Source organism: Lactuca serriola, chromosome 3 (assembly GCF_051521515.1).
Source record: "Lactuca serriola cultivar US96UC23 chromosome 3, Lser_US96UC23_V15, whole genome shotgun sequence".
Taxonomy (NCBI): domain Eukaryota; kingdom Viridiplantae; phylum Streptophyta; class Magnoliopsida; order Asterales; family Asteraceae; genus Lactuca; species Lactuca serriola.
This window is the reverse complement of record NC_136410.1, coordinates 267,210,300-267,228,268: the sequence shown is the minus strand read 5'-3', so window position 1 is coordinate 267,228,268 and position 17,969 is coordinate 267,210,300. Positions and strand designations below refer to the sequence as shown.

The following is a 17,969-nucleotide window of genomic DNA, read 5'->3' as shown; positions in this document are numbered from 1 at the left end:
TTAGCAGCCGGGGAGTTCAATCTCTATATATTATGATCCCTGTGTATCATCATATTTCATAATTCATTCTGGACGTAGAAAGCATGGAGCTGTTTCTCCCATTTTCAGCCTCTATAGCAGCGATTGTTTTTTCTTTGCTACTAAAATTCCTGCTGCAAAGCTTTAAAGGAAAGAGAGTGAAGAACAGAGAACCACCTCAAGCAAAGGGCCGATGGCCGGTAATAGGACACCTGCGCCTTCTAGGTGGACCTGAATTACCTCTTAGGGTCTTAGGTGGCATGGCAGATAAATATGGCCCCATTTTCACCATCAAGCTTGGTGTTCACAATGTTTTGGTGGTGAGTAACGCTGAGATGGCGAAAGAGTGCTTTACCACAAATGATAAGGTGTTTGCAAGTCGACCCAAGTCAATGGCAGTAGAACACATGGGCTATAACTATGCCATCTTGGCTCTAGCTCCTTATGGTGACTACTGGCGACAAGTGCGCAAGATCTTGACACTCGAGGTTCTCTCTCAGCGACGCGTGGAGATGCTTGGACCTCTTCGTGCTTCAGAGGTTAAAGCATCCATGGGAGATATATATAATGCTTGGGTAAAGAATAAAGAGAGTGGAAGTTCCGACATGGTAAAGGTGGATATGAAACAATGGTTTCAGAACTTGATATTAAATGTTGTGGTCAGGGTTGTTTCAGGAAAAAGGTTTTCACCTGATGACAAAGAAGGGGTTCGATTTCAAAAAGTGATAAGGAAATTCTTTGTGTTATTGGGCACATTTGTGGTGTCTGATTTTATTCCATATCTCAAGCCTTTGGACCTGGGAGGATACGAGAAAAAAATGAAGATGACAGGAGAAGAGATGTACGGAATTGTAACAGGATGGCTAGAGGATCACAAGAGAGTGAGGGCGGAGGAAAAGCAGCAACATGAAAGAAGCCAAGTCTTCATGGATGTTCTGATTTCGGTTCTTGAAGGTGCCTCCCCAGAGGAATTCCGTGGTTTTGACCATGATACCATAATCAAGGCTACATGTTTGGTAAACCTTATTAATCTTTCTATATCTCATCATCATTATGAGCTACTATTACTAGCTAGAGTTTGTTAATTAATCGTTTAATTATATATAGTTTCTTCCACATTCATTATAGTACGTATTTGCAACAGTTTTCAGTGGCAAAGATAAGCTGTGCAAAAAAATAAAATCAATTATCAGCATGCATGCATGCATGTTGCTTGAAATCTAGCTAATATAAGAAATTTGTTTTAACTTCAAACTTGCAGACTGTTTTAGCTGCGGGATTGGACACATCGGCTGCAACGTTAACATGGGCTTTATGTTTGTTGCTCAACAACCCAAGAGTATTAAAAATTGCCCAAGATGAATTGGATGAGCATGTTGGAAGGAAGAGAGCAGTAGAGGAGTCGGACCTGAAGAACCTTGTTTACCTTGACGCAATCGTTAAAGAAACACTGCGTTTATACCCGCCTGGACCTCTAAACCTTCCTCATGAGTCCATGGAGGATTGCGTTATTGGTGGCTACAAAATCCCTAAAGGCACACGTTTATTGACTAATCTTTGGAAAATTCAACATGATCCTAATAAATGGTCACATCCTGAAGAATTTCAGCCAGAAAGATTCTTGACAAGTCGTAAACATGTTGACGTCAGGGGAAACAATTATGAATTGCTTCCTTTCGGTAGTGGTAGAAGAGTATGCCCTGCTATTCCCTTTGCTCTTCGGTCTTTGCATATAACTTTAGCTACTTTAATACAACAATTTGTGCTTAAAAACCCATCGAAAGAACCCATTGATATGAGTGAAAGCGCTGGAGTGACTATCAGCAAAGCGATCCCACTTGAGGTCCTTCTGGCGCCTCGTTTATCCCTTGATATGTACCCTGCAGTTGCTGCATGATACGTTTGCTTCGAATCATCACCGACCATGCGCCCACACTCTAGTCTTATTGAACAACCATTCCAAGACAATTAATCCCGAAAAATCACAAAGTCTTCTTACTATCTTATCAACAGCTTGTTAATTAGTCATACTACTAAATCTGTTTTGGATTTTTATTATTTCATGCAGTATAATGGATACTACTTTGTTTTGGATTTTCATTATTTCATGCAATGGTTTTTAGTTTCTTCTGCTTGTATATATGCTCTGTATATAGAGCCATCCCTTGTTTACATTTTAAGCATCGATAATTAGCATGAAAATTTTCGCTGTTTAATTACACGAACATTGTGTTATCAGAGCTAGCTATGTTGCACGCATAATAGTTGCTTTATATCAATTTTAAAATGGTACAAGTCAACACTACTATATATTAGCATGGCTTCCCAATTTTCAGACTATGTGTTTTTGAGCATGAAAAAAATATCCTTTCCAAGTCAGAAGAGATATGGGATTTTTTACAGAATGCATGATTACACTGTTTCCTGGATTAATCGGTTCGGTTGTCATCGGTTCACCCGTTATATGCATGCATGATTGGAACTTTAGTTTTAATGAGTATTTATGAATTTATATCATCTTATGTTTTAATTAGTAGTTTATTATTTAGAATTTAGCTTCTAGATTGACCCAAGTATATGGAGTTGTACCGGTCCTTAGCTTGTACCGAGTCTTCTGGTAGAACAAGTAGCATGGCTTCTTTCATGGGTCACGTGTGTATCTAAGATGATTATATATAGCCTTTAGTGCTATGAATAAAATAGTTTTTTTGCTCTTTACTTTTCGGATTGCTGCACATTTAATTTATTACATTAGAAAAAACCTTTCTTCTTCCTTTCTTCATACATTTCGTGAGTGATAACAGTAATAAAAGGAGTTTGTTATTTTGGTCTTATATCCAACATACGCACACGGAAACTAATGAAGCTCAACAAATAGAGATATCCAAAAGAAAGATACCCATGTTTTGTTGTTCATCCAACATGGAAAGGATGAAACTGTTTTCCTCATAATCGTTTCTAGAGAATAATGGAACATTTTAAAGACTTCGTATCCAGGGTCTGCTATGGTTATCACCATCAAGCAATAGCAGCGACACCTTTAGCACGACGGACACTTTGAGCGGCGACATCAAACAAACGCGTTTTTGTCGCCGCTAAAAGTGTCTGTCGCCGCTAAAAGCTTATGTTGGCGATCCGCCTCATTTCAACCCTAACCGTCGATTTAGGCCATGATCCAACGACTAGGAGGATGTAGAAAACTCCGCGTTATTTTCCCTCCGGTGTGTCGCCGCTAAAGGCTACTCGTCGTTGCTATTGCTAGTTCTGGCGATCCGCGTCATTTCAACCCCAACAGTTGATTTAAGTGATGATCCAACGATGTAGAAAACCCCGGATTGTTTTCCCTCCGATGTGTCACCGCTAAAGGTGTCGCTGCTAAAGAGCCTCGACAATAAAATCTGCTTCGTCTTCACTTTCTTCCCTGATCTACTTCTGTGTTTTCCCTTCTTCTCTCTTCTTTCTGCTCACCACCTTCGACCCCATCGGAATTTCACCGAAATCTTCGATATTTCACCTCTCTTCCTCTCCATTTTCCCCCTTTCTCTTTTCCTTTTCTCTTCTCCCTAATAAATTTGTGTTGGTTGTCGGAATTTTGAGACCCCCCACCTTTCTCGCCGGAGTATACCGCCACCACCACTGTTCATGACGAAATTTTGATAATTTTGATATTTTAGATGTGTATTTGTATTTGTATTTTGTGTTTGTAGATGTGGATATGTATTTGTATTTGCATTTCTATGTATACGAGTATCTTGAGTGTATTTTATGTATGTATATGTGTTTTTGTATGCTCATTTATATGTATATGTATGTAAATTCTGTATGTGTATGTGTTTTTGTATGTATATGTGTATTTTGTATGTGTATTATGTATGTATGTGTATTTGTATGTATACAAATACATACAAATAGCGGCGATACCTTTAGTGGCAACAAATAGTATTAGCAGCGACACGCCTTTAACGGCGACAGAAGGCAATAGCGGCGACCAGTGGAGCATTAGCGACGAACCAACAGTAGTGATCATTTAGCGGCGACATTTTCGACCTTTAGCGACGACGCCCGTCGCCAGTAATACTCTAATTTCTTGTAGTGCACCAGTCAGTGACGGAAGCTTCTAGAGGCCTAGGGGGGCCAAGGCCTCCCCGTTTTTCTCATTCTCAGCTATAAATATTATATAAACTAGGTTATAACCGTGTACTACACGGAACCAACGTAAAATCATTTTAGAAGTTAATAGATGTTATAACTAATAATACATTTGCAAACAAATATTTTTTAGAAGCTTAAAGGTTTTATCCATAACTATAAAATTGTTAGTTTAAACCCGTAGAAATTATGTTTGTGAAAGATTAACACTATTAATTTACAAGGATTTATTAATTTATTAATTTAAGAAGATTAAAGCTTTGTCAGTAACTTTATAATTTTGTTTTTAAATTAATATATACAATGTTATAAATATCCAATTTACTTATAATTGTCTTTTAAAATAAATACATACACTATTATGAATATCCAATTTACTTTGTGTATATTTAGATATTTGATAAAATCGCAAAGTTGCACCATACAATATAAAATTTGAGTACAGTTAATAGTCAGCTTACCAATTATACCCTCCTAGATTCAAAAAGAAAGAAAGAAAGTGGCTATTAACATACATAATAAATCAAAAGTAGCAATAAGTAATTTAAAGGTTGTTTAAATTTCTGTAATTTAAAGGTTGTTCAAGTTTATGCGGAAGCAAATGACATGCCAATTGACTAAATATGGATATCTTGCAAGTTTGGATGCAGAATTGACCAAGATGAGACTTTTCATGAGACCATATTCCTAATTTTGCCAAAATAAATTGTGTGTTAGGTCCAAAAGCATAATGATTGCTTGAAGTACCGAATGTATTTTTGACAATATTTTAAGCATTTATCTTAATGACATCTGAAAAATTATTAGACATTTATATTTGTACTTCAAAAAGGTCAACTAAATAAGTAAATACCAACTTTGATAGAGAGTAATTCAACCTCTAAATTTCTGATCATTTACTACCCAAAAACATCACGAGGAAAAATATGTTTTGTAGGAAAATAAAATGATAACATATAAAAACATATATATGAAAAATGTATGTACAATGCATAATTCTAAGTCTTATTCTTTACACCATTTTAATTTTAATTTAAGAATTTTTATTTTCACATGTAAAAAAATTAAAAGACAACAGAGGCTCATTAAAACCCAATTAAGTGATAAAAAGATAATTTTGTGACGTTAAAATTCTACAAACAAAATTGGGTTACAATGCAATTTTTCTATTCCATTACATGATAAATGAAGAAAAAAAGGAATGGAAATTAACAAACGGAGTGAATCACCTTCGTTCGACAGTAGTTTATTCCATTGCTTCCTTCTCTGATCCATTATATTAAACACTACCTTAGTCTTTTCGGTAATGATGCTTTAGCAAATACCCCAGATCCAAATAAGCTTATATGAGCTCATTTAAGCTTTGTGCATACCTTAAATAAATAGGTAGAAGTTTGCAATTATCACTAATTATTTTTACTTTTTCTTCACAACTCCAAATCCAACTTAATGATTGACATGAGAAAGCAAATTATATGAAATAGTAAATCACCTTTATATTTTTTAGCATCTTTAAACTTTATACAGTAAGGAAAAACATTTGTAAATTGAAGAATTATCAAATGAACGTTGCATTACCTCGACAAATCGAGGTTGATTCACTGATTGTTTTCCATGTTTCTTGAATAACAGGTCTTATCATACCCACCAAGAAACTATGTTAAAAAAAAGGTTGTAGGCTCCCAAGAGAGAATCTCAGTCCATTGATCTCCTCTTTTTCTATCTCATCACCATCACCACTGCATTCCACACAAATCAAGTTCAATTATAAAATTAAAAGGGATATAAATAATAACAACAATTACAAAACTATCTACTTTTAAAGTAAAGAAGCAAAGTGTACTTCTGTTGTACACTTATATATATAGAAACTTATATATATAGAAACTGATTGAACTAAAAAATAAATGATTACAAATTGGAATCCTAGCTTTCAAGAGGCTAGTTCTCTCCTTGAGCTTTAACTTTAACATAAATAGATCCAAGATGATGACCGACTGAATCTAAACTCCCACTTAAAGATAAACAACACCAACATATCCTAATTGACTAAAAGACCTTATTGCCCCCACCATCTCTACTTAAGCCACACTTAGAGAACCACAACCGAATGTGCATGGTTGTTTATAATATTATAGTCACATGAGAAATGAGATGCAATTAAGAAACTGAATAAACCTAACCACAATGGAAATAATGATGCATTTGGAGAATCTTTTGTGTGTGTGTGTGTGTGTATATCACATTAGTTGTTGTAATTCTCTCATAAGTGCTTATGTGCTTGAATCATACCAATCATAGATTAAAACATAACCTTCCTTGTGGACTCAAATACCATTTTTCCTAATTTTTTTTGCAGTGCTTTTATATACTCGAAAGGGAAATTGAAAGTTATAACACAATATGTTAGTATATCAGAAGATATATGTCTCATATTATCTTAATTTTGACAAATACCACCCATATTTAGAGGTTATTTGAGTCAATTTCTATAACCCTAATATTTGAATGTTCAACTAATAGGTATTTGGTCGATACGGTGGTGAAGATCAGAAAACACCTTTGACTATGAGTTGGTGATGTTTACTTGTCACGTTTTGATTGAATCTTTCACCCGCTTTGATTCTCAGAGTCTGTCAGCCTTTGATTCTTTGCTAGTATACTTTATTTGAGGCATTTGGATTTTACTGTGTATTAAGGTTTTTTCTATGATTTTATTTTTTTTTTCAATTTCTTACATTATACTTTGCACGGCTAGAAGCCAATGCCCTTTTCTTTTATAAAACTGCACTTCTCAAAAAATATGATTTAGTGCAAATCATTGATATATCATTTTATACATTATTATTTAGAGAATAAATTAATATCAAGCTGGAATAAAAAGGAATTCAAAGGAATTGAAATGAAATATTTTGATATTAAAGCCTTTAGGTGACAAATACATGAAATTTAATTTGCTCAAAATACATCTAACTCAACAACAGAAAGATTCTATGATTTTTTTGACACAAGAACATGAAATATATGTCATTCTTAAATTATATTCCCTCTTAAATATATATTTATGCTAAATGATCATTAAGTTTAATAACACACTTGTATCGAGCAAACTTTTCAGCCAACTTTGTTGACTTTTACATTATTAGAACCATACCATTTGAATATATATAGAAAAAAAGGTTAGCAGCCGGGGAGTTCAATCTCTATATATTATGATCCCTGTGTATCATCATATTTCATAATTCATTCTGGACGTAGAAAGCATGGAGCTGTTTCTCCCATTTTCAGCCTCTATAGCAGCGATTGTTTTTTCTTTGCTACTAAAATTCCTGCTGCAAAGCTTTAAAGGAAAGAGAGTGAAGAACAGAGAACCACCTCAAGCAAAGGGCCGATGGCCGGTAATAGGACACCTGCGCCTTCTAGGTGGACCTGAATTACCTCTTAGGGTCTTAGGTGGCATGGCAGATAAATATGGCCCCATTTTCACCATCAAGCTTGGTGTTCACAATGTTTTGGTGGTGAGTAACGCTGAGATGGCGAAAGAGTGCTTTACCACAAATGATAAGGTGTTTGCAAGTCGACCCAAGTCAATGGCAGTAGAACACATGGGCTATAACTATGCCATCTTGGCTCTAGCTCCTTATGGTGACTACTGGCGACAAGTGCGCAAGATCTTGACACTCGAGGTTCTCTCTCAGCGACGCGTGGAGATGCTTGGACCTCTTCGTGCTTCAGAGGTTAAAGCATCCATGGGAGATATATATAATGCTTGGGTAAAGAATAAAGAGAGTGGAAGTTCCGACATGGTAAAGGTGGATATGAAACAATGGTTTCAGAACTTGATATTAAATGTTGTGGTCAGGGTTGTTTCAGGAAAAAGGTTTTCACCTGATGACAAAGAAGGGGTTCGATTTCAAAAAGTGATAAGGAAATTCTTTGTGTTATTGGGCACATTTGTGGTGTCTGATTTTATTCCATATCTCAAGCCTTTGGACCTGGGAGGATACGAGAAAAAAATGAAGATGACAGGAGAAGAGATGTACGGAATTGTAACAGGATGGCTAGAGGATCACAAGAGAGTGAGGGCGGAGGAAAAGCAGCAACATGAAAGAAGCCAAGTCTTCATGGATGTTCTGATTTCGGTTCTTGAAGGTGCCTCCCCAGAGGAATTCCGTGGTTTTGACCATGATACCATAATCAAGGCTACATGTTTGGTAAACCTTATTAATCTTTCTATATCTCATCATCATTATGAGCTACTATTACTAGCTAGAGTTTGTTAATTAATCGTTTAATTATATATAGTTTCTTCCACATTCATTATAGTACGTATTTGCAACAGTTTTCAGTGGCAAAGATAAGCTGTGCAAAAAAATAAAATCAATTATCAGCATGCATGCATGCATGTTGCTTGAAATCTAGCTAATATAAGAAATTTGTTTTAACTTCAAACTTGCAGACTGTTTTAGCTGCGGGATTGGACACATCGGCTGCAACGTTAACATGGGCTTTATGTTTGTTGCTCAACAACCCAAGAGTATTAAAAATTGCCCAAGATGAATTGGATGAGCATGTTGGAAGGAAGAGAGCAGTAGAGGAGTCGGACCTGAAGAACCTTGTTTACCTTGACGCAATCGTTAAAGAAACACTGCGTTTATACCCGCCTGGACCTCTAAACCTTCCTCATGAGTCCATGGAGGATTGCGTTATTGGTGGCTACAAAATCCCTAAAGGCACACGTTTATTGACTAATCTTTGGAAAATTCAACATGATCCTAATAAATGGTCACATCCTGAAGAATTTCAGCCAGAAAGATTCTTGACAAGTCGTAAACATGTTGACGTCAGGGGAAACAATTATGAATTGCTTCCTTTCGGTAGTGGTAGAAGAGTATGCCCTGCTATTCCCTTTGCTCTTCGGTCTTTGCATATAACTTTAGCTACTTTAATACAACAATTTGTGCTTAAAAACCCATCGAAAGAACCCATTGATATGAGTGAAAGCGCTGGAGTGACTATCAGCAAAGCGATCCCACTTGAGGTCCTTCTGGCGCCTCGTTTATCCCTTGATATGTACCCTGCAGTTGCTGCATGATACGTTTGCTTCGAATCATCACCGACCATGCGCCCACACTCTAGTCTTATTGAACAACCATTCCAAGACAATTAATCCCGAAAAATCACAAAGTCTTCTTACTATCTTATCAACAGCTTGTTAATTAGTCATACTACTAAATCTGTTTTGGATTTTTATTATTTCATGCAGTATAATGGATACTACTTTGTTTTGGATTTTCATTATTTCATGCAATGGTTTTTAGTTTCTTCTGCTTGTATATATGCTCTGTATATAGAGCCATCCCTTGTTTACATTTTAAGCATCGATAATTAGCATGAAAATTTTCGCTGTTTAATTACACGAACATTGTGTTATCAGAGCTAGCTATGTTGCACGCATAATAGTTGCTTTATATCAATTTTAAAATGGTACAAGTCAACACTACTATATATTAGCATGGCTTCCCAATTTTCAGACTATGTGTTTTTGAGCATGAAAAAAATATCCTTTCCAAGTCAGAAGAGATATGGGATTTTTTACAGAATGCATGATTACACTGTTTCCTGGATTAATCGGTTCGGTTGTCATCGGTTCACCCGTTATATGCATGCATGATTGGAACTTTAGTTTTAATGAGTATTTATGAATTTATATCATCTTATGTTTTAATTAGTAGTTTATTATTTAGAATTTAGCTTCTAGATTGACCCAAGTATATGGAGTTGTACCGGTCCTTAGCTTGTACCGAGTCTTCTGGTAGAACAAGTAGCATGGCTTCTTTCATGGGTCACGTGTGTATCTAAGATGATTATATATAGCCTTTAGTGCTATGAATAAAATAGTTTTTTTGCTCTTTACTTTTCGGATTGCTGCACATTTAATTTATTACATTAGAAAAAACCTTTCTTCTTCCTTTCTTCATACATTTCGTGAGTGATAACAGTAATAAAAGGAGTTTGTTATTTTGGTCTTATATCCAACATACGCACACGGAAACTAATGAAGCTCAACAAATAGAGATATCCAAAAGAAAGATACCCATGTTTTGTTGTTCATCCAACATGGAAAGGATGAAACTGTTTTCCTCATAATCGTTTCTAGAGAATAATGGAACATTTTAAAGACTTCGTATCCAGGGTCTGCTATGGTTATCACCATCAAGCAATAGCAGCGACACCTTTAGCACGACGGACACTTTGAGCGGCGACATCAAACAAACGCGTTTTTGTCGCCGCTAAAAGTGTCTGTCGCCGCTAAAAGCTTATGTTGGCGATCCGCCTCATTTCAACCCTAACCGTCGATTTAGGCCATGATCCAACGACTAGGAGGATGTAGAAAACTCCGCGTTATTTTCCCTCCGGTGTGTCGCCGCTAAAGGCTACTCGTCGTCGCTATTGCTAGTTCTGGCGATCCGCGTCATTTCAACCCCAACAGTTGATTTAAGTGATGATCCAACGATGTAGAAAACCCCGGATTGTTTTCCCTCCGATGTGTCACCGCTAAAGGTGTCGCTGCTAAAGAGCCTCGACAATAAAATCTGCTTCGTCTTCACTTTCTTCCCTGATCTACTTCTGTGTTTTCCCTTCTTCTCTCTTCTTTCTGCTCACCACCTTCGACCCCATCGGAATTTCACCGAAATCTTCGATATTTCACCTCTCTTCCTCTCCATTTTCCCCCTTTCTCTTTTCCTTTTCTCTTCTCCCTAATAAATTTGTGTTGGTTGTCGGAATTTTGAGACCCCCCACCTTTCTCGCCGGAGTATACCGCCACCACCACTGTTCATGACGAAATTTTGATAATTTTGATATTTTAGATGTGTATTTGTATTTGTATTTTGTGTTTGTAGATGTGGATATGTATTTGTATTTGCATTTCTATGTATACGAGTATCTTGAGTGTATTTTATGTATGTATATGTGTTTTTGTATGCTCATTTATATGTATATGTATGTAAATTCTGTATGTGTATGTGTTTTTGTATGTATATGTGTATTTTGTATGTGTATTATGTATGTATGTGTATTTGTATGTATACAAATACATACAAATAGCGGCGATACCTTTAGTGGCAACAAATAGTATTAGCAGCGACACGCCTTTAACGGCGACAGAAGGCAATAGCGGCGACCAGTGGAGCATTAGCGACGAACCAACAGTAGTGATCATTTAGCGGCGACATTTTCGACCTTTAGCGACGACGCCCGTCGCCAGTAATACTCTAATTTCTTGTAGTGCACCAGTCAGTGACGGAAGCTTCTAGAGGCCTAGGGGGGCCAAGGCCTCCCCGTTTTTCTCATTCTCAGCTATAAATATTATATAAACTAGGTTATAACCGTGTACTACACGGAACCAACGTAAAATCATTTTAGAAGTTAATAGATGTTATAACTAATAATACATTTGCAAACAAATATTTTTTAGAAGCTTAAAGGTTTTATCCATAACTATAAAATTGTTAGTTTAAACCCGTAGAAATTATGTTTGTGAAAGATTAACACTATTAATTTACAAGGATTTATTAATTTATTAATTTAAGAAGATTAAAGCTTTGTCAGTAACTTTATAATTTTGTTTTTAAATTAATATATACAATGTTATAAATATCCAATTTACTTATAATTGTCTTTTAAAATAAATACATACACTATTATGAATATCCAATTTACTTTGTGTATATTTAGATATTTGATAAAATCGCAAAGTTGCACCATACAATATAAAATTTGAGTACAGTTAATAGTCAGCTTACCAATTATACCCTCCTAGATTCAAAAAGAAAGAAAGAAAGTGGCTATTAACATACATAATAAATCAAAAGTAGCAATAAGTAATTTAAAGGTTGTTTAAATTTCTGTAATTTAAAGGTTGTTCAAGTTTATGCGGAAGCAAATGACATGCCAATTGACTAAATATGGATATCTTGCAAGTTTGGATGCAGAATTGACCAAGATGAGACTTTTCATGAGACCATATTCCTAATTTTGCCAAAATAAATTGTGTGTTAGGTCCAAAAGCATAATGATTGCTTGAAGTACCGAATGTATTTTTGACAATATTTTAAGCATTTATCTTAATGACATCTGAAAAATTATTAGACATTTATATTTGTACTTCAAAAAGGTCAACTAAATAAGTAAATACCAACTTTGATAGAGAGTAATTCAACCTCTAAATTTCTGATCATTTACTACCCAAAAACATCACGAGGAAAAATATGTTTTGTAGGAAAATAAAATGATAACATATAAAAACATATATATGAAAAATGTATGTACAATGCATAATTCTAAGTCTTATTCTTTACACCATTTTAATTTTAATTTAAGAATTTTTATTTTCACATGTAAAAAAATTAAAAGACAACAGAGGCTCATTAAAACCCAATTAAGTGATAAAAAGATAATTTTGTGACGTTAAAATTCCACAAACAAAATTGGGTTACAATGCAATTTTTCTATTCCATTACATGATAAATGAAGAAAAAAAGGAATGGAAATTAACAAACGGAGTGAATCACCTTCGTTCGACAGTAGTTTATTCCATTGCTTCCTTCTCTGATCCATTATATTAAACACTACCTTAGTCTTTTCGGTAATGATGCTTTAGCAAATACCCCAGATCCAAATAAGCTTATATGAGCTCATTTAAGCTTTGTGCATACCTTAAATAAATAGGTAGAAGTTTGCAATTATCACTAATTATTTTTACTTTTTCTTCACAACTCCAAATCCAACTTAATGATTGACATGAGAAAGCAAATTATATGAAATAGTAAATCACCTTTATATTTTTTAGCATCTTTAAACTTTATACAGTAAGGAAAAACATTTGTAAATTGAAGAATTATCAAATGAACGTTGCATTACCTCGACAAATCGAGGTTGATTCACTGATTGTTTTCCATGTTTCTTGAATAACAGGTCTTATCATACCCACCAAGAAACTATGTTAAAAAAAAGGTTGTAGGCTCCCAAGAGAGAATCTCAGTCCATTGATCTCCTCTTTTTCTATCTCATCACCATCACCACTGCATTCCACACAAATCAAGTTCAATTATAAAATTAAAAGGGATATAAATAATAACAACAATTACAAAACTATCTACTTTTAAAGTAAAGAAGCAAAGTGTACTTCTGTTGTACACTTATATATATAGAAACTTATATATATAGAAACTGATTGAACTAAAAAATAAATGATTACAAATTGGAATCCTAGCTTTCAAGAGGCTAGTTCTCTCCTTGAGCTTTAACTTTAACATAAATAGATCCAAGATGATGACCGACTGAATCTAAACTCCCACTTAAAGATAAACAACACCAACATATCCTAATTGACTAAAAGACCTTATTGCCCCCACCATCTCTACTTAAGCCACACTTAGAGAACCACAACCGAATGTGCATGGTTGTTTATAATATTATAGTCACATGAGAAATGAGATGCAATTAAGAAACTGAATAAACCTAACCACAATGGAAATAATGATGCATTTGGAGAATCTTTTGTGTGTGTGTGTGTGTGTGTATATCACATTAGTTGTTGTAATTCTCTCATAAGTGCTTATGTGCTTGAATCATACCAATCATAGATTAAAACATAACCTTCCTTGTGGACTCAAATACCATTTTTCCTAATTTTTTTTGCAGTGCTTTTATATACTCGAAAGGGAAATTGAAAGTTATAACACAATATGTTAGTATATCAGAAGATATATGTCTCATATTATCTTAATTTTGACAAATACCACCCATATTTAGAGGTTATTTGAGTCAATTTCTATAACCCTAATATTTGAATGTTCAACTAATAGGTATTTGGTCGATACGGTGGTGAAGATCAGAAAACACCTTTGACTATGAGTTGGTGATGTTTACTTGTCACGTTTTGATTGAATCTTTCACCCGCTTTGATTCTCAGAGTCTGTCAGCCTTTGATTCTTTGCTAGTATACTTTATTTGAGGCATTTGGATTTTACTGTGTATTAAGGTTTTTTCTATGATTTTATTTTTTTTTTCAATTTCTTACATTATACTTTGCACGGCTAGAAGCCAATGCCCTTTTCTTTTATAAAACTGCACTTCTCAAAAAATATGATTTAGTGCAAATCATTGATATATCATTTTATACATTATTATTTAGAGAATAAATTAATATCAAGCTGGAATAAAAAGGAATTCAAAGGAATTGAAATGAAATATTTTGATATTAAAGCCTTTAGGTGACAAATACATGAAATTTAATTTGCTCAAAATACATCTAACTCAACAACAGAAAGATTCTATGATTTTTTTGACACAAGAACATGAAATATATGTCATTCTTAAATTATATTCCCTCTTAAATATATATTTATGCTAAATGATCATTAAGTTTAATAACACACTTGTATCGAGCAAACTTTTCAGCCAACTTTGTTGACTTTTACATTATTAGAACCATACCATTTGAATATATATAGAAAAAAAGGTTAGCAGCCGGGGAGTTCAATCTCTATATATTATGATCCCTGTGTATCATCATATTTCATAATTCATTCTGGACGTAGAAAGCATGGAGCTGTTTCTCCCATTTTCAGCCTCTATAGCAGCGATTGTTTTTTCTTTGCTACTAAAATTCCTGCTGCAAAGCTTTAAAGGAAAGAGAGTGAAGAACAGAGAACCACCTCAAGCAAAGGGACGATGGCCGGTAATAGGACACCTGCGCCTTCTAGGTGGACCTGAATTACCTCACAGGGTCTTAGGTGGCATGGCAGATAAATATGGCCCCATTTTCACCATCAAGCTTGGTGTTGACAATGTTTTGGTGGTGAGTAACGCTGAGATGGCGAAAGAGTGCTTTACCACAAATGATAAGGTGTTTGCAAGTCGACCCAAGTCAATGGCAGTAGAACACATGGGCTATAACTATGCCATCTTGGCTCTAGCTCCTTATGGTGACTACTGGCGACAAGTGCGCAAGATCTTGACACTCGAGGTTCTCTCTCAGCGACGCGTGGAGATGCTTGGACCTCTTCGTGCTTCAGAGGTTAAAGCATCCATGGGAGATATATATAATGCTTGGGTAAAGAATAAAGAGAGTGGAAGTTCCGACATGGTAAAGGTGGATATGAAACAATGGTTTCAGAACTTGATATTAAATGTTGTGGTCAGGGTTGTTTCAGGAAAAAGGTTTTCACCTGATGACAAAGAAGGGGTTCGATTTCAAAAAGTGATAAGGAAATTCTTTGTGTTATTGGGCACATTTGTGGTGTCTGATTTTATTCCATATCTCAAGCCTTTGGACCTGGGAGGATACGAGAAAAAAATGAAGATGACAGGAGAAGAGATGTACGGAATTGTAACAGGATGGCTAGAGGATCACAAGAGAGTGAGGGCGGAGGAAAAGCAGCAACATGAAAGAAGCCAAGTCTTCATGGATGTTCTGATTTCGGTTCTTGAAGGTGCCTCCCCAGAGGAATTCCGTGGTTTTGACCATGATACCATAATCAAGGCTACATGTTTGGTAAACCTTATTAATCTTTCTATATCTCATCATCATTATGAGCTACTATTACTAGCTAGAGTTTGTTAATTAATCGTTTAATTATATATAGTTTCTTCCACATTCATTATAGTACGTATTTGCAACAGTTTTCAGTGGCAAAGATAAGCTGTGCAAAAAAATAAAATCAATTATCAGCATGCATGCATGCATGTTGCTTGAAATCTAGCTAATATAAGAAATTTGTTTTAACTTCAAACTTGCAGACTGTTTTAGCTGCGGGATTGGACACATCGGCTGCAACGTTAACATGGGCTTTATGTTTGTTGCTCAACAACCCAAGAGTATTAAAAATTGCCCAAGATGAATTGGATGAGCATGTTGGAAGGAAGAGAGCAGTAGAGGAGTCGGACCTGAAGAACCTTGTTTACCTTGACGCAATCGTTAAAGAAACACTGCGTTTATACCCGCCTGGACCTCTAAACCTTCCTCATGAGTCCATGGAGGATTGCGTTATTGGTGGCTACAAAATCCCTAAAGGCACACGTTTATTGACTAATCTTTGGAAAATTCAACATGATCCTAATAAATGGTCACATCCTGAAGAATTTCAGCCAGAAAGATTCTTGACAAGTCGTAAACATGTTGACGTCAGGGGAAACAATTATGAATTGCTTCCTTTCGGTAGTGGTAGAAGAGTATGCCCTGCTATTCCCTTTGCTCTTCGGTCTTTGCATATAACTTTAGCTACTTTAATACAACAATTTGTGCTTAAAAACCCATCGAAAGAACCCATTGATATGAGTGAAAGCGCTGGAGTGACTATCAGCAAAGCGATCCCACTTGAGGTCCTTCTGGCGCCTCGTTTATCCCTTGATATGTACCCTGCAGTTGCTGCATGATACGTTTGCTTCGAATCATCACCGACCATGCGCCCACACTCTAGTCTTATTGAACAACCATTCCAAGACAATTAATCCCGAAAAATCACAAAGTCTTCTTACTATCTTATCAACAGCTTGTTAATTAGTCATACTACTAAATCTGTTTTGGATTTTTATTATTTCATGCAGTATAATGGATACTACTTTGTTTTGGATTTTCATTATTTCATGCAATGGTTTTTAGTTTCTTCTGCTTGTATATATGCTCTGTATATAGAGCCATCCCTTGTTTACATTTTAAGCATCGATAATTAGCATGAAAATTTTCGCTGTTTAATTACACGAACATTGTGTTATCAGAGCTAGCTATGTTGCACGCATAATAGTTGCTTTATATCAATTTTAAAATGGTACAAGTCAACACTACTATATATTAGCATGGCTTCCCAATTTTCAGACTATGTGTTTTTGAGCATGAAAAAAATATCCTTTCCAAGTCAGAAGAGATATGGGATTTTTTACAGAATGCATGATTACACTGTTTCCTGGATTAATCGGTTCGGTTGTCATCGGTTCACCCGTTATATGCATGCATGATTGGAACTTTAGTTTTAATGAGTATTTATGAATTTATATCATCTTATGTTTTAATTAGTAGTTTATTATTTAGAATTTAGCTTCTAGATTGACCCAAGTATATGGAGTTGTACCGGTCCTTAGCTTGTACCGAGTCTTCTGGTAGAACAAGTAGCATGGCTTCTTTCATGGGTCACGTGTGTATCTAAGATGATTATATATAGCCTTTAGTGCTATGAATAAAATAGTTTTTTTGCTCTTTACTTTTCGGATTGCTGCACATTTAATTTATTACATTAGAAAAAACCTTTCTTCTTCCTTTCTTCATACATTTCGTGAGTGATAACAGTAATAAAAGGAGTTTGTTATTTTGGTCTTATATCCAACATACGCACACGGAAACTAATGAAGCTCAACAAATAGAGATATCCAAAAGAAAGATACCCATGTTTTGTTGTTCATCCAACATGGAAAGGATGAAACTGTTTTCCTCATAATCGTTTCTAGAGAATAATGGAACATTTTAAAGACTTCGTATCCAGGGTCTGCTATGGTTATCACCATCAAGCAATAGCAGCGACACCTTTAGCACGACGGACACTTTGAGCGGCGACATCAAACAAACGCGTTTTTGTCGCCGCTAAAAGTGTCTGTCGCCGCTAAAAGCTTATGTTGGCGATCCGCCTCATTTCAACCCTAACCGTCGATTTAGGCCATGATCCAACGACTAGGAGGATGTAGAAAACTCCGCGTTATTTTCCCTCCGGTGTGTCGCCGCTAAAGGCTACTCGTCGTCGCTA

At 35.4% G+C, this 17,969-nt stretch overlaps 3 protein-coding genes across 3 annotated transcripts; all 3 read left to right on the top strand.

Moving 5' to 3' along the window:
- Positions 1-83: 83 nt before the first annotated feature.
- Positions 84-2,086, top strand: LOC145094890 (cytochrome P450 CYP82D47-like). The gene is made up of 2 exons (XM_079032876.1): positions 84-1,034; positions 1,280-2,086. Exons 1-2 carry the CDS (start codon positions 84-86, stop codon positions 1,913-1,915), a joined length of 1,587 nt encoding a protein of 528 aa, XP_078889002.1. The 3' UTR covers positions 1,916-2,086.
- Positions 2,087-7,430: 5,344 nt separating this feature from the next.
- Positions 7,431-9,433, top strand: LOC145094889 (cytochrome P450 CYP82D47-like). Its single transcript, XM_079032875.1, has 2 exons — positions 7,431-8,381; positions 8,627-9,433. The coding sequence occupies exons 1-2, from the start codon at positions 7,431-7,433 to the stop codon at positions 9,260-9,262; spliced, it is 1,587 nt and encodes a 528-aa protein (XP_078889001.1). The 3' UTR covers positions 9,263-9,433.
- Positions 9,434-14,779: 5,346 nt separating this feature from the next.
- LOC145094888 (cytochrome P450 CYP82D47-like) lies at positions 14,780-16,782 on the top strand. The gene is made up of 2 exons (XM_079032874.1): positions 14,780-15,730; positions 15,976-16,782. Exons 1-2 carry the CDS (start codon positions 14,780-14,782, stop codon positions 16,609-16,611), a joined length of 1,587 nt encoding a protein of 528 aa, XP_078889000.1. The 3' UTR covers positions 16,612-16,782.
- The last annotated feature ends 1,187 nt before the right edge of the window (positions 16,783-17,969 follow it).

What these genes read in the sequence shown, in the direction of transcription:
- LOC145094889 (XM_079032875.1), top strand. Translation starts at nt 7,431, where the DNA reads ATGGAGCTGTTTCTCCCATTTTCAGCCTCTATAGCAGCGATTGTTTTT. An exon ending in TAATCAAGGCTACATGTTTG is followed by an intron (nt 8,382 to 8,626) that starts GTAAACCTTATT and finishes TCAAACTTGCAG; the next exon opens with ACTGTTTTAGCTGCGGGATT.
- LOC145094890 (XM_079032876.1), top strand. Translation starts at nt 84, where the DNA reads ATGGAGCTGTTTCTCCCATTTTCAGCCTCTATAGCAGCGATTGTTTTT. An exon ending in TAATCAAGGCTACATGTTTG is followed by an intron (nt 1,035 to 1,279) that starts GTAAACCTTATT and finishes TCAAACTTGCAG; the next exon opens with ACTGTTTTAGCTGCGGGATT.
- LOC145094888 (XM_079032874.1), top strand. Translation starts at nt 14,780, where the DNA reads ATGGAGCTGTTTCTCCCATTTTCAGCCTCTATAGCAGCGATTGTTTTT. An exon ending in TAATCAAGGCTACATGTTTG is followed by an intron (nt 15,731 to 15,975) that starts GTAAACCTTATT and finishes TCAAACTTGCAG; the next exon opens with ACTGTTTTAGCTGCGGGATT.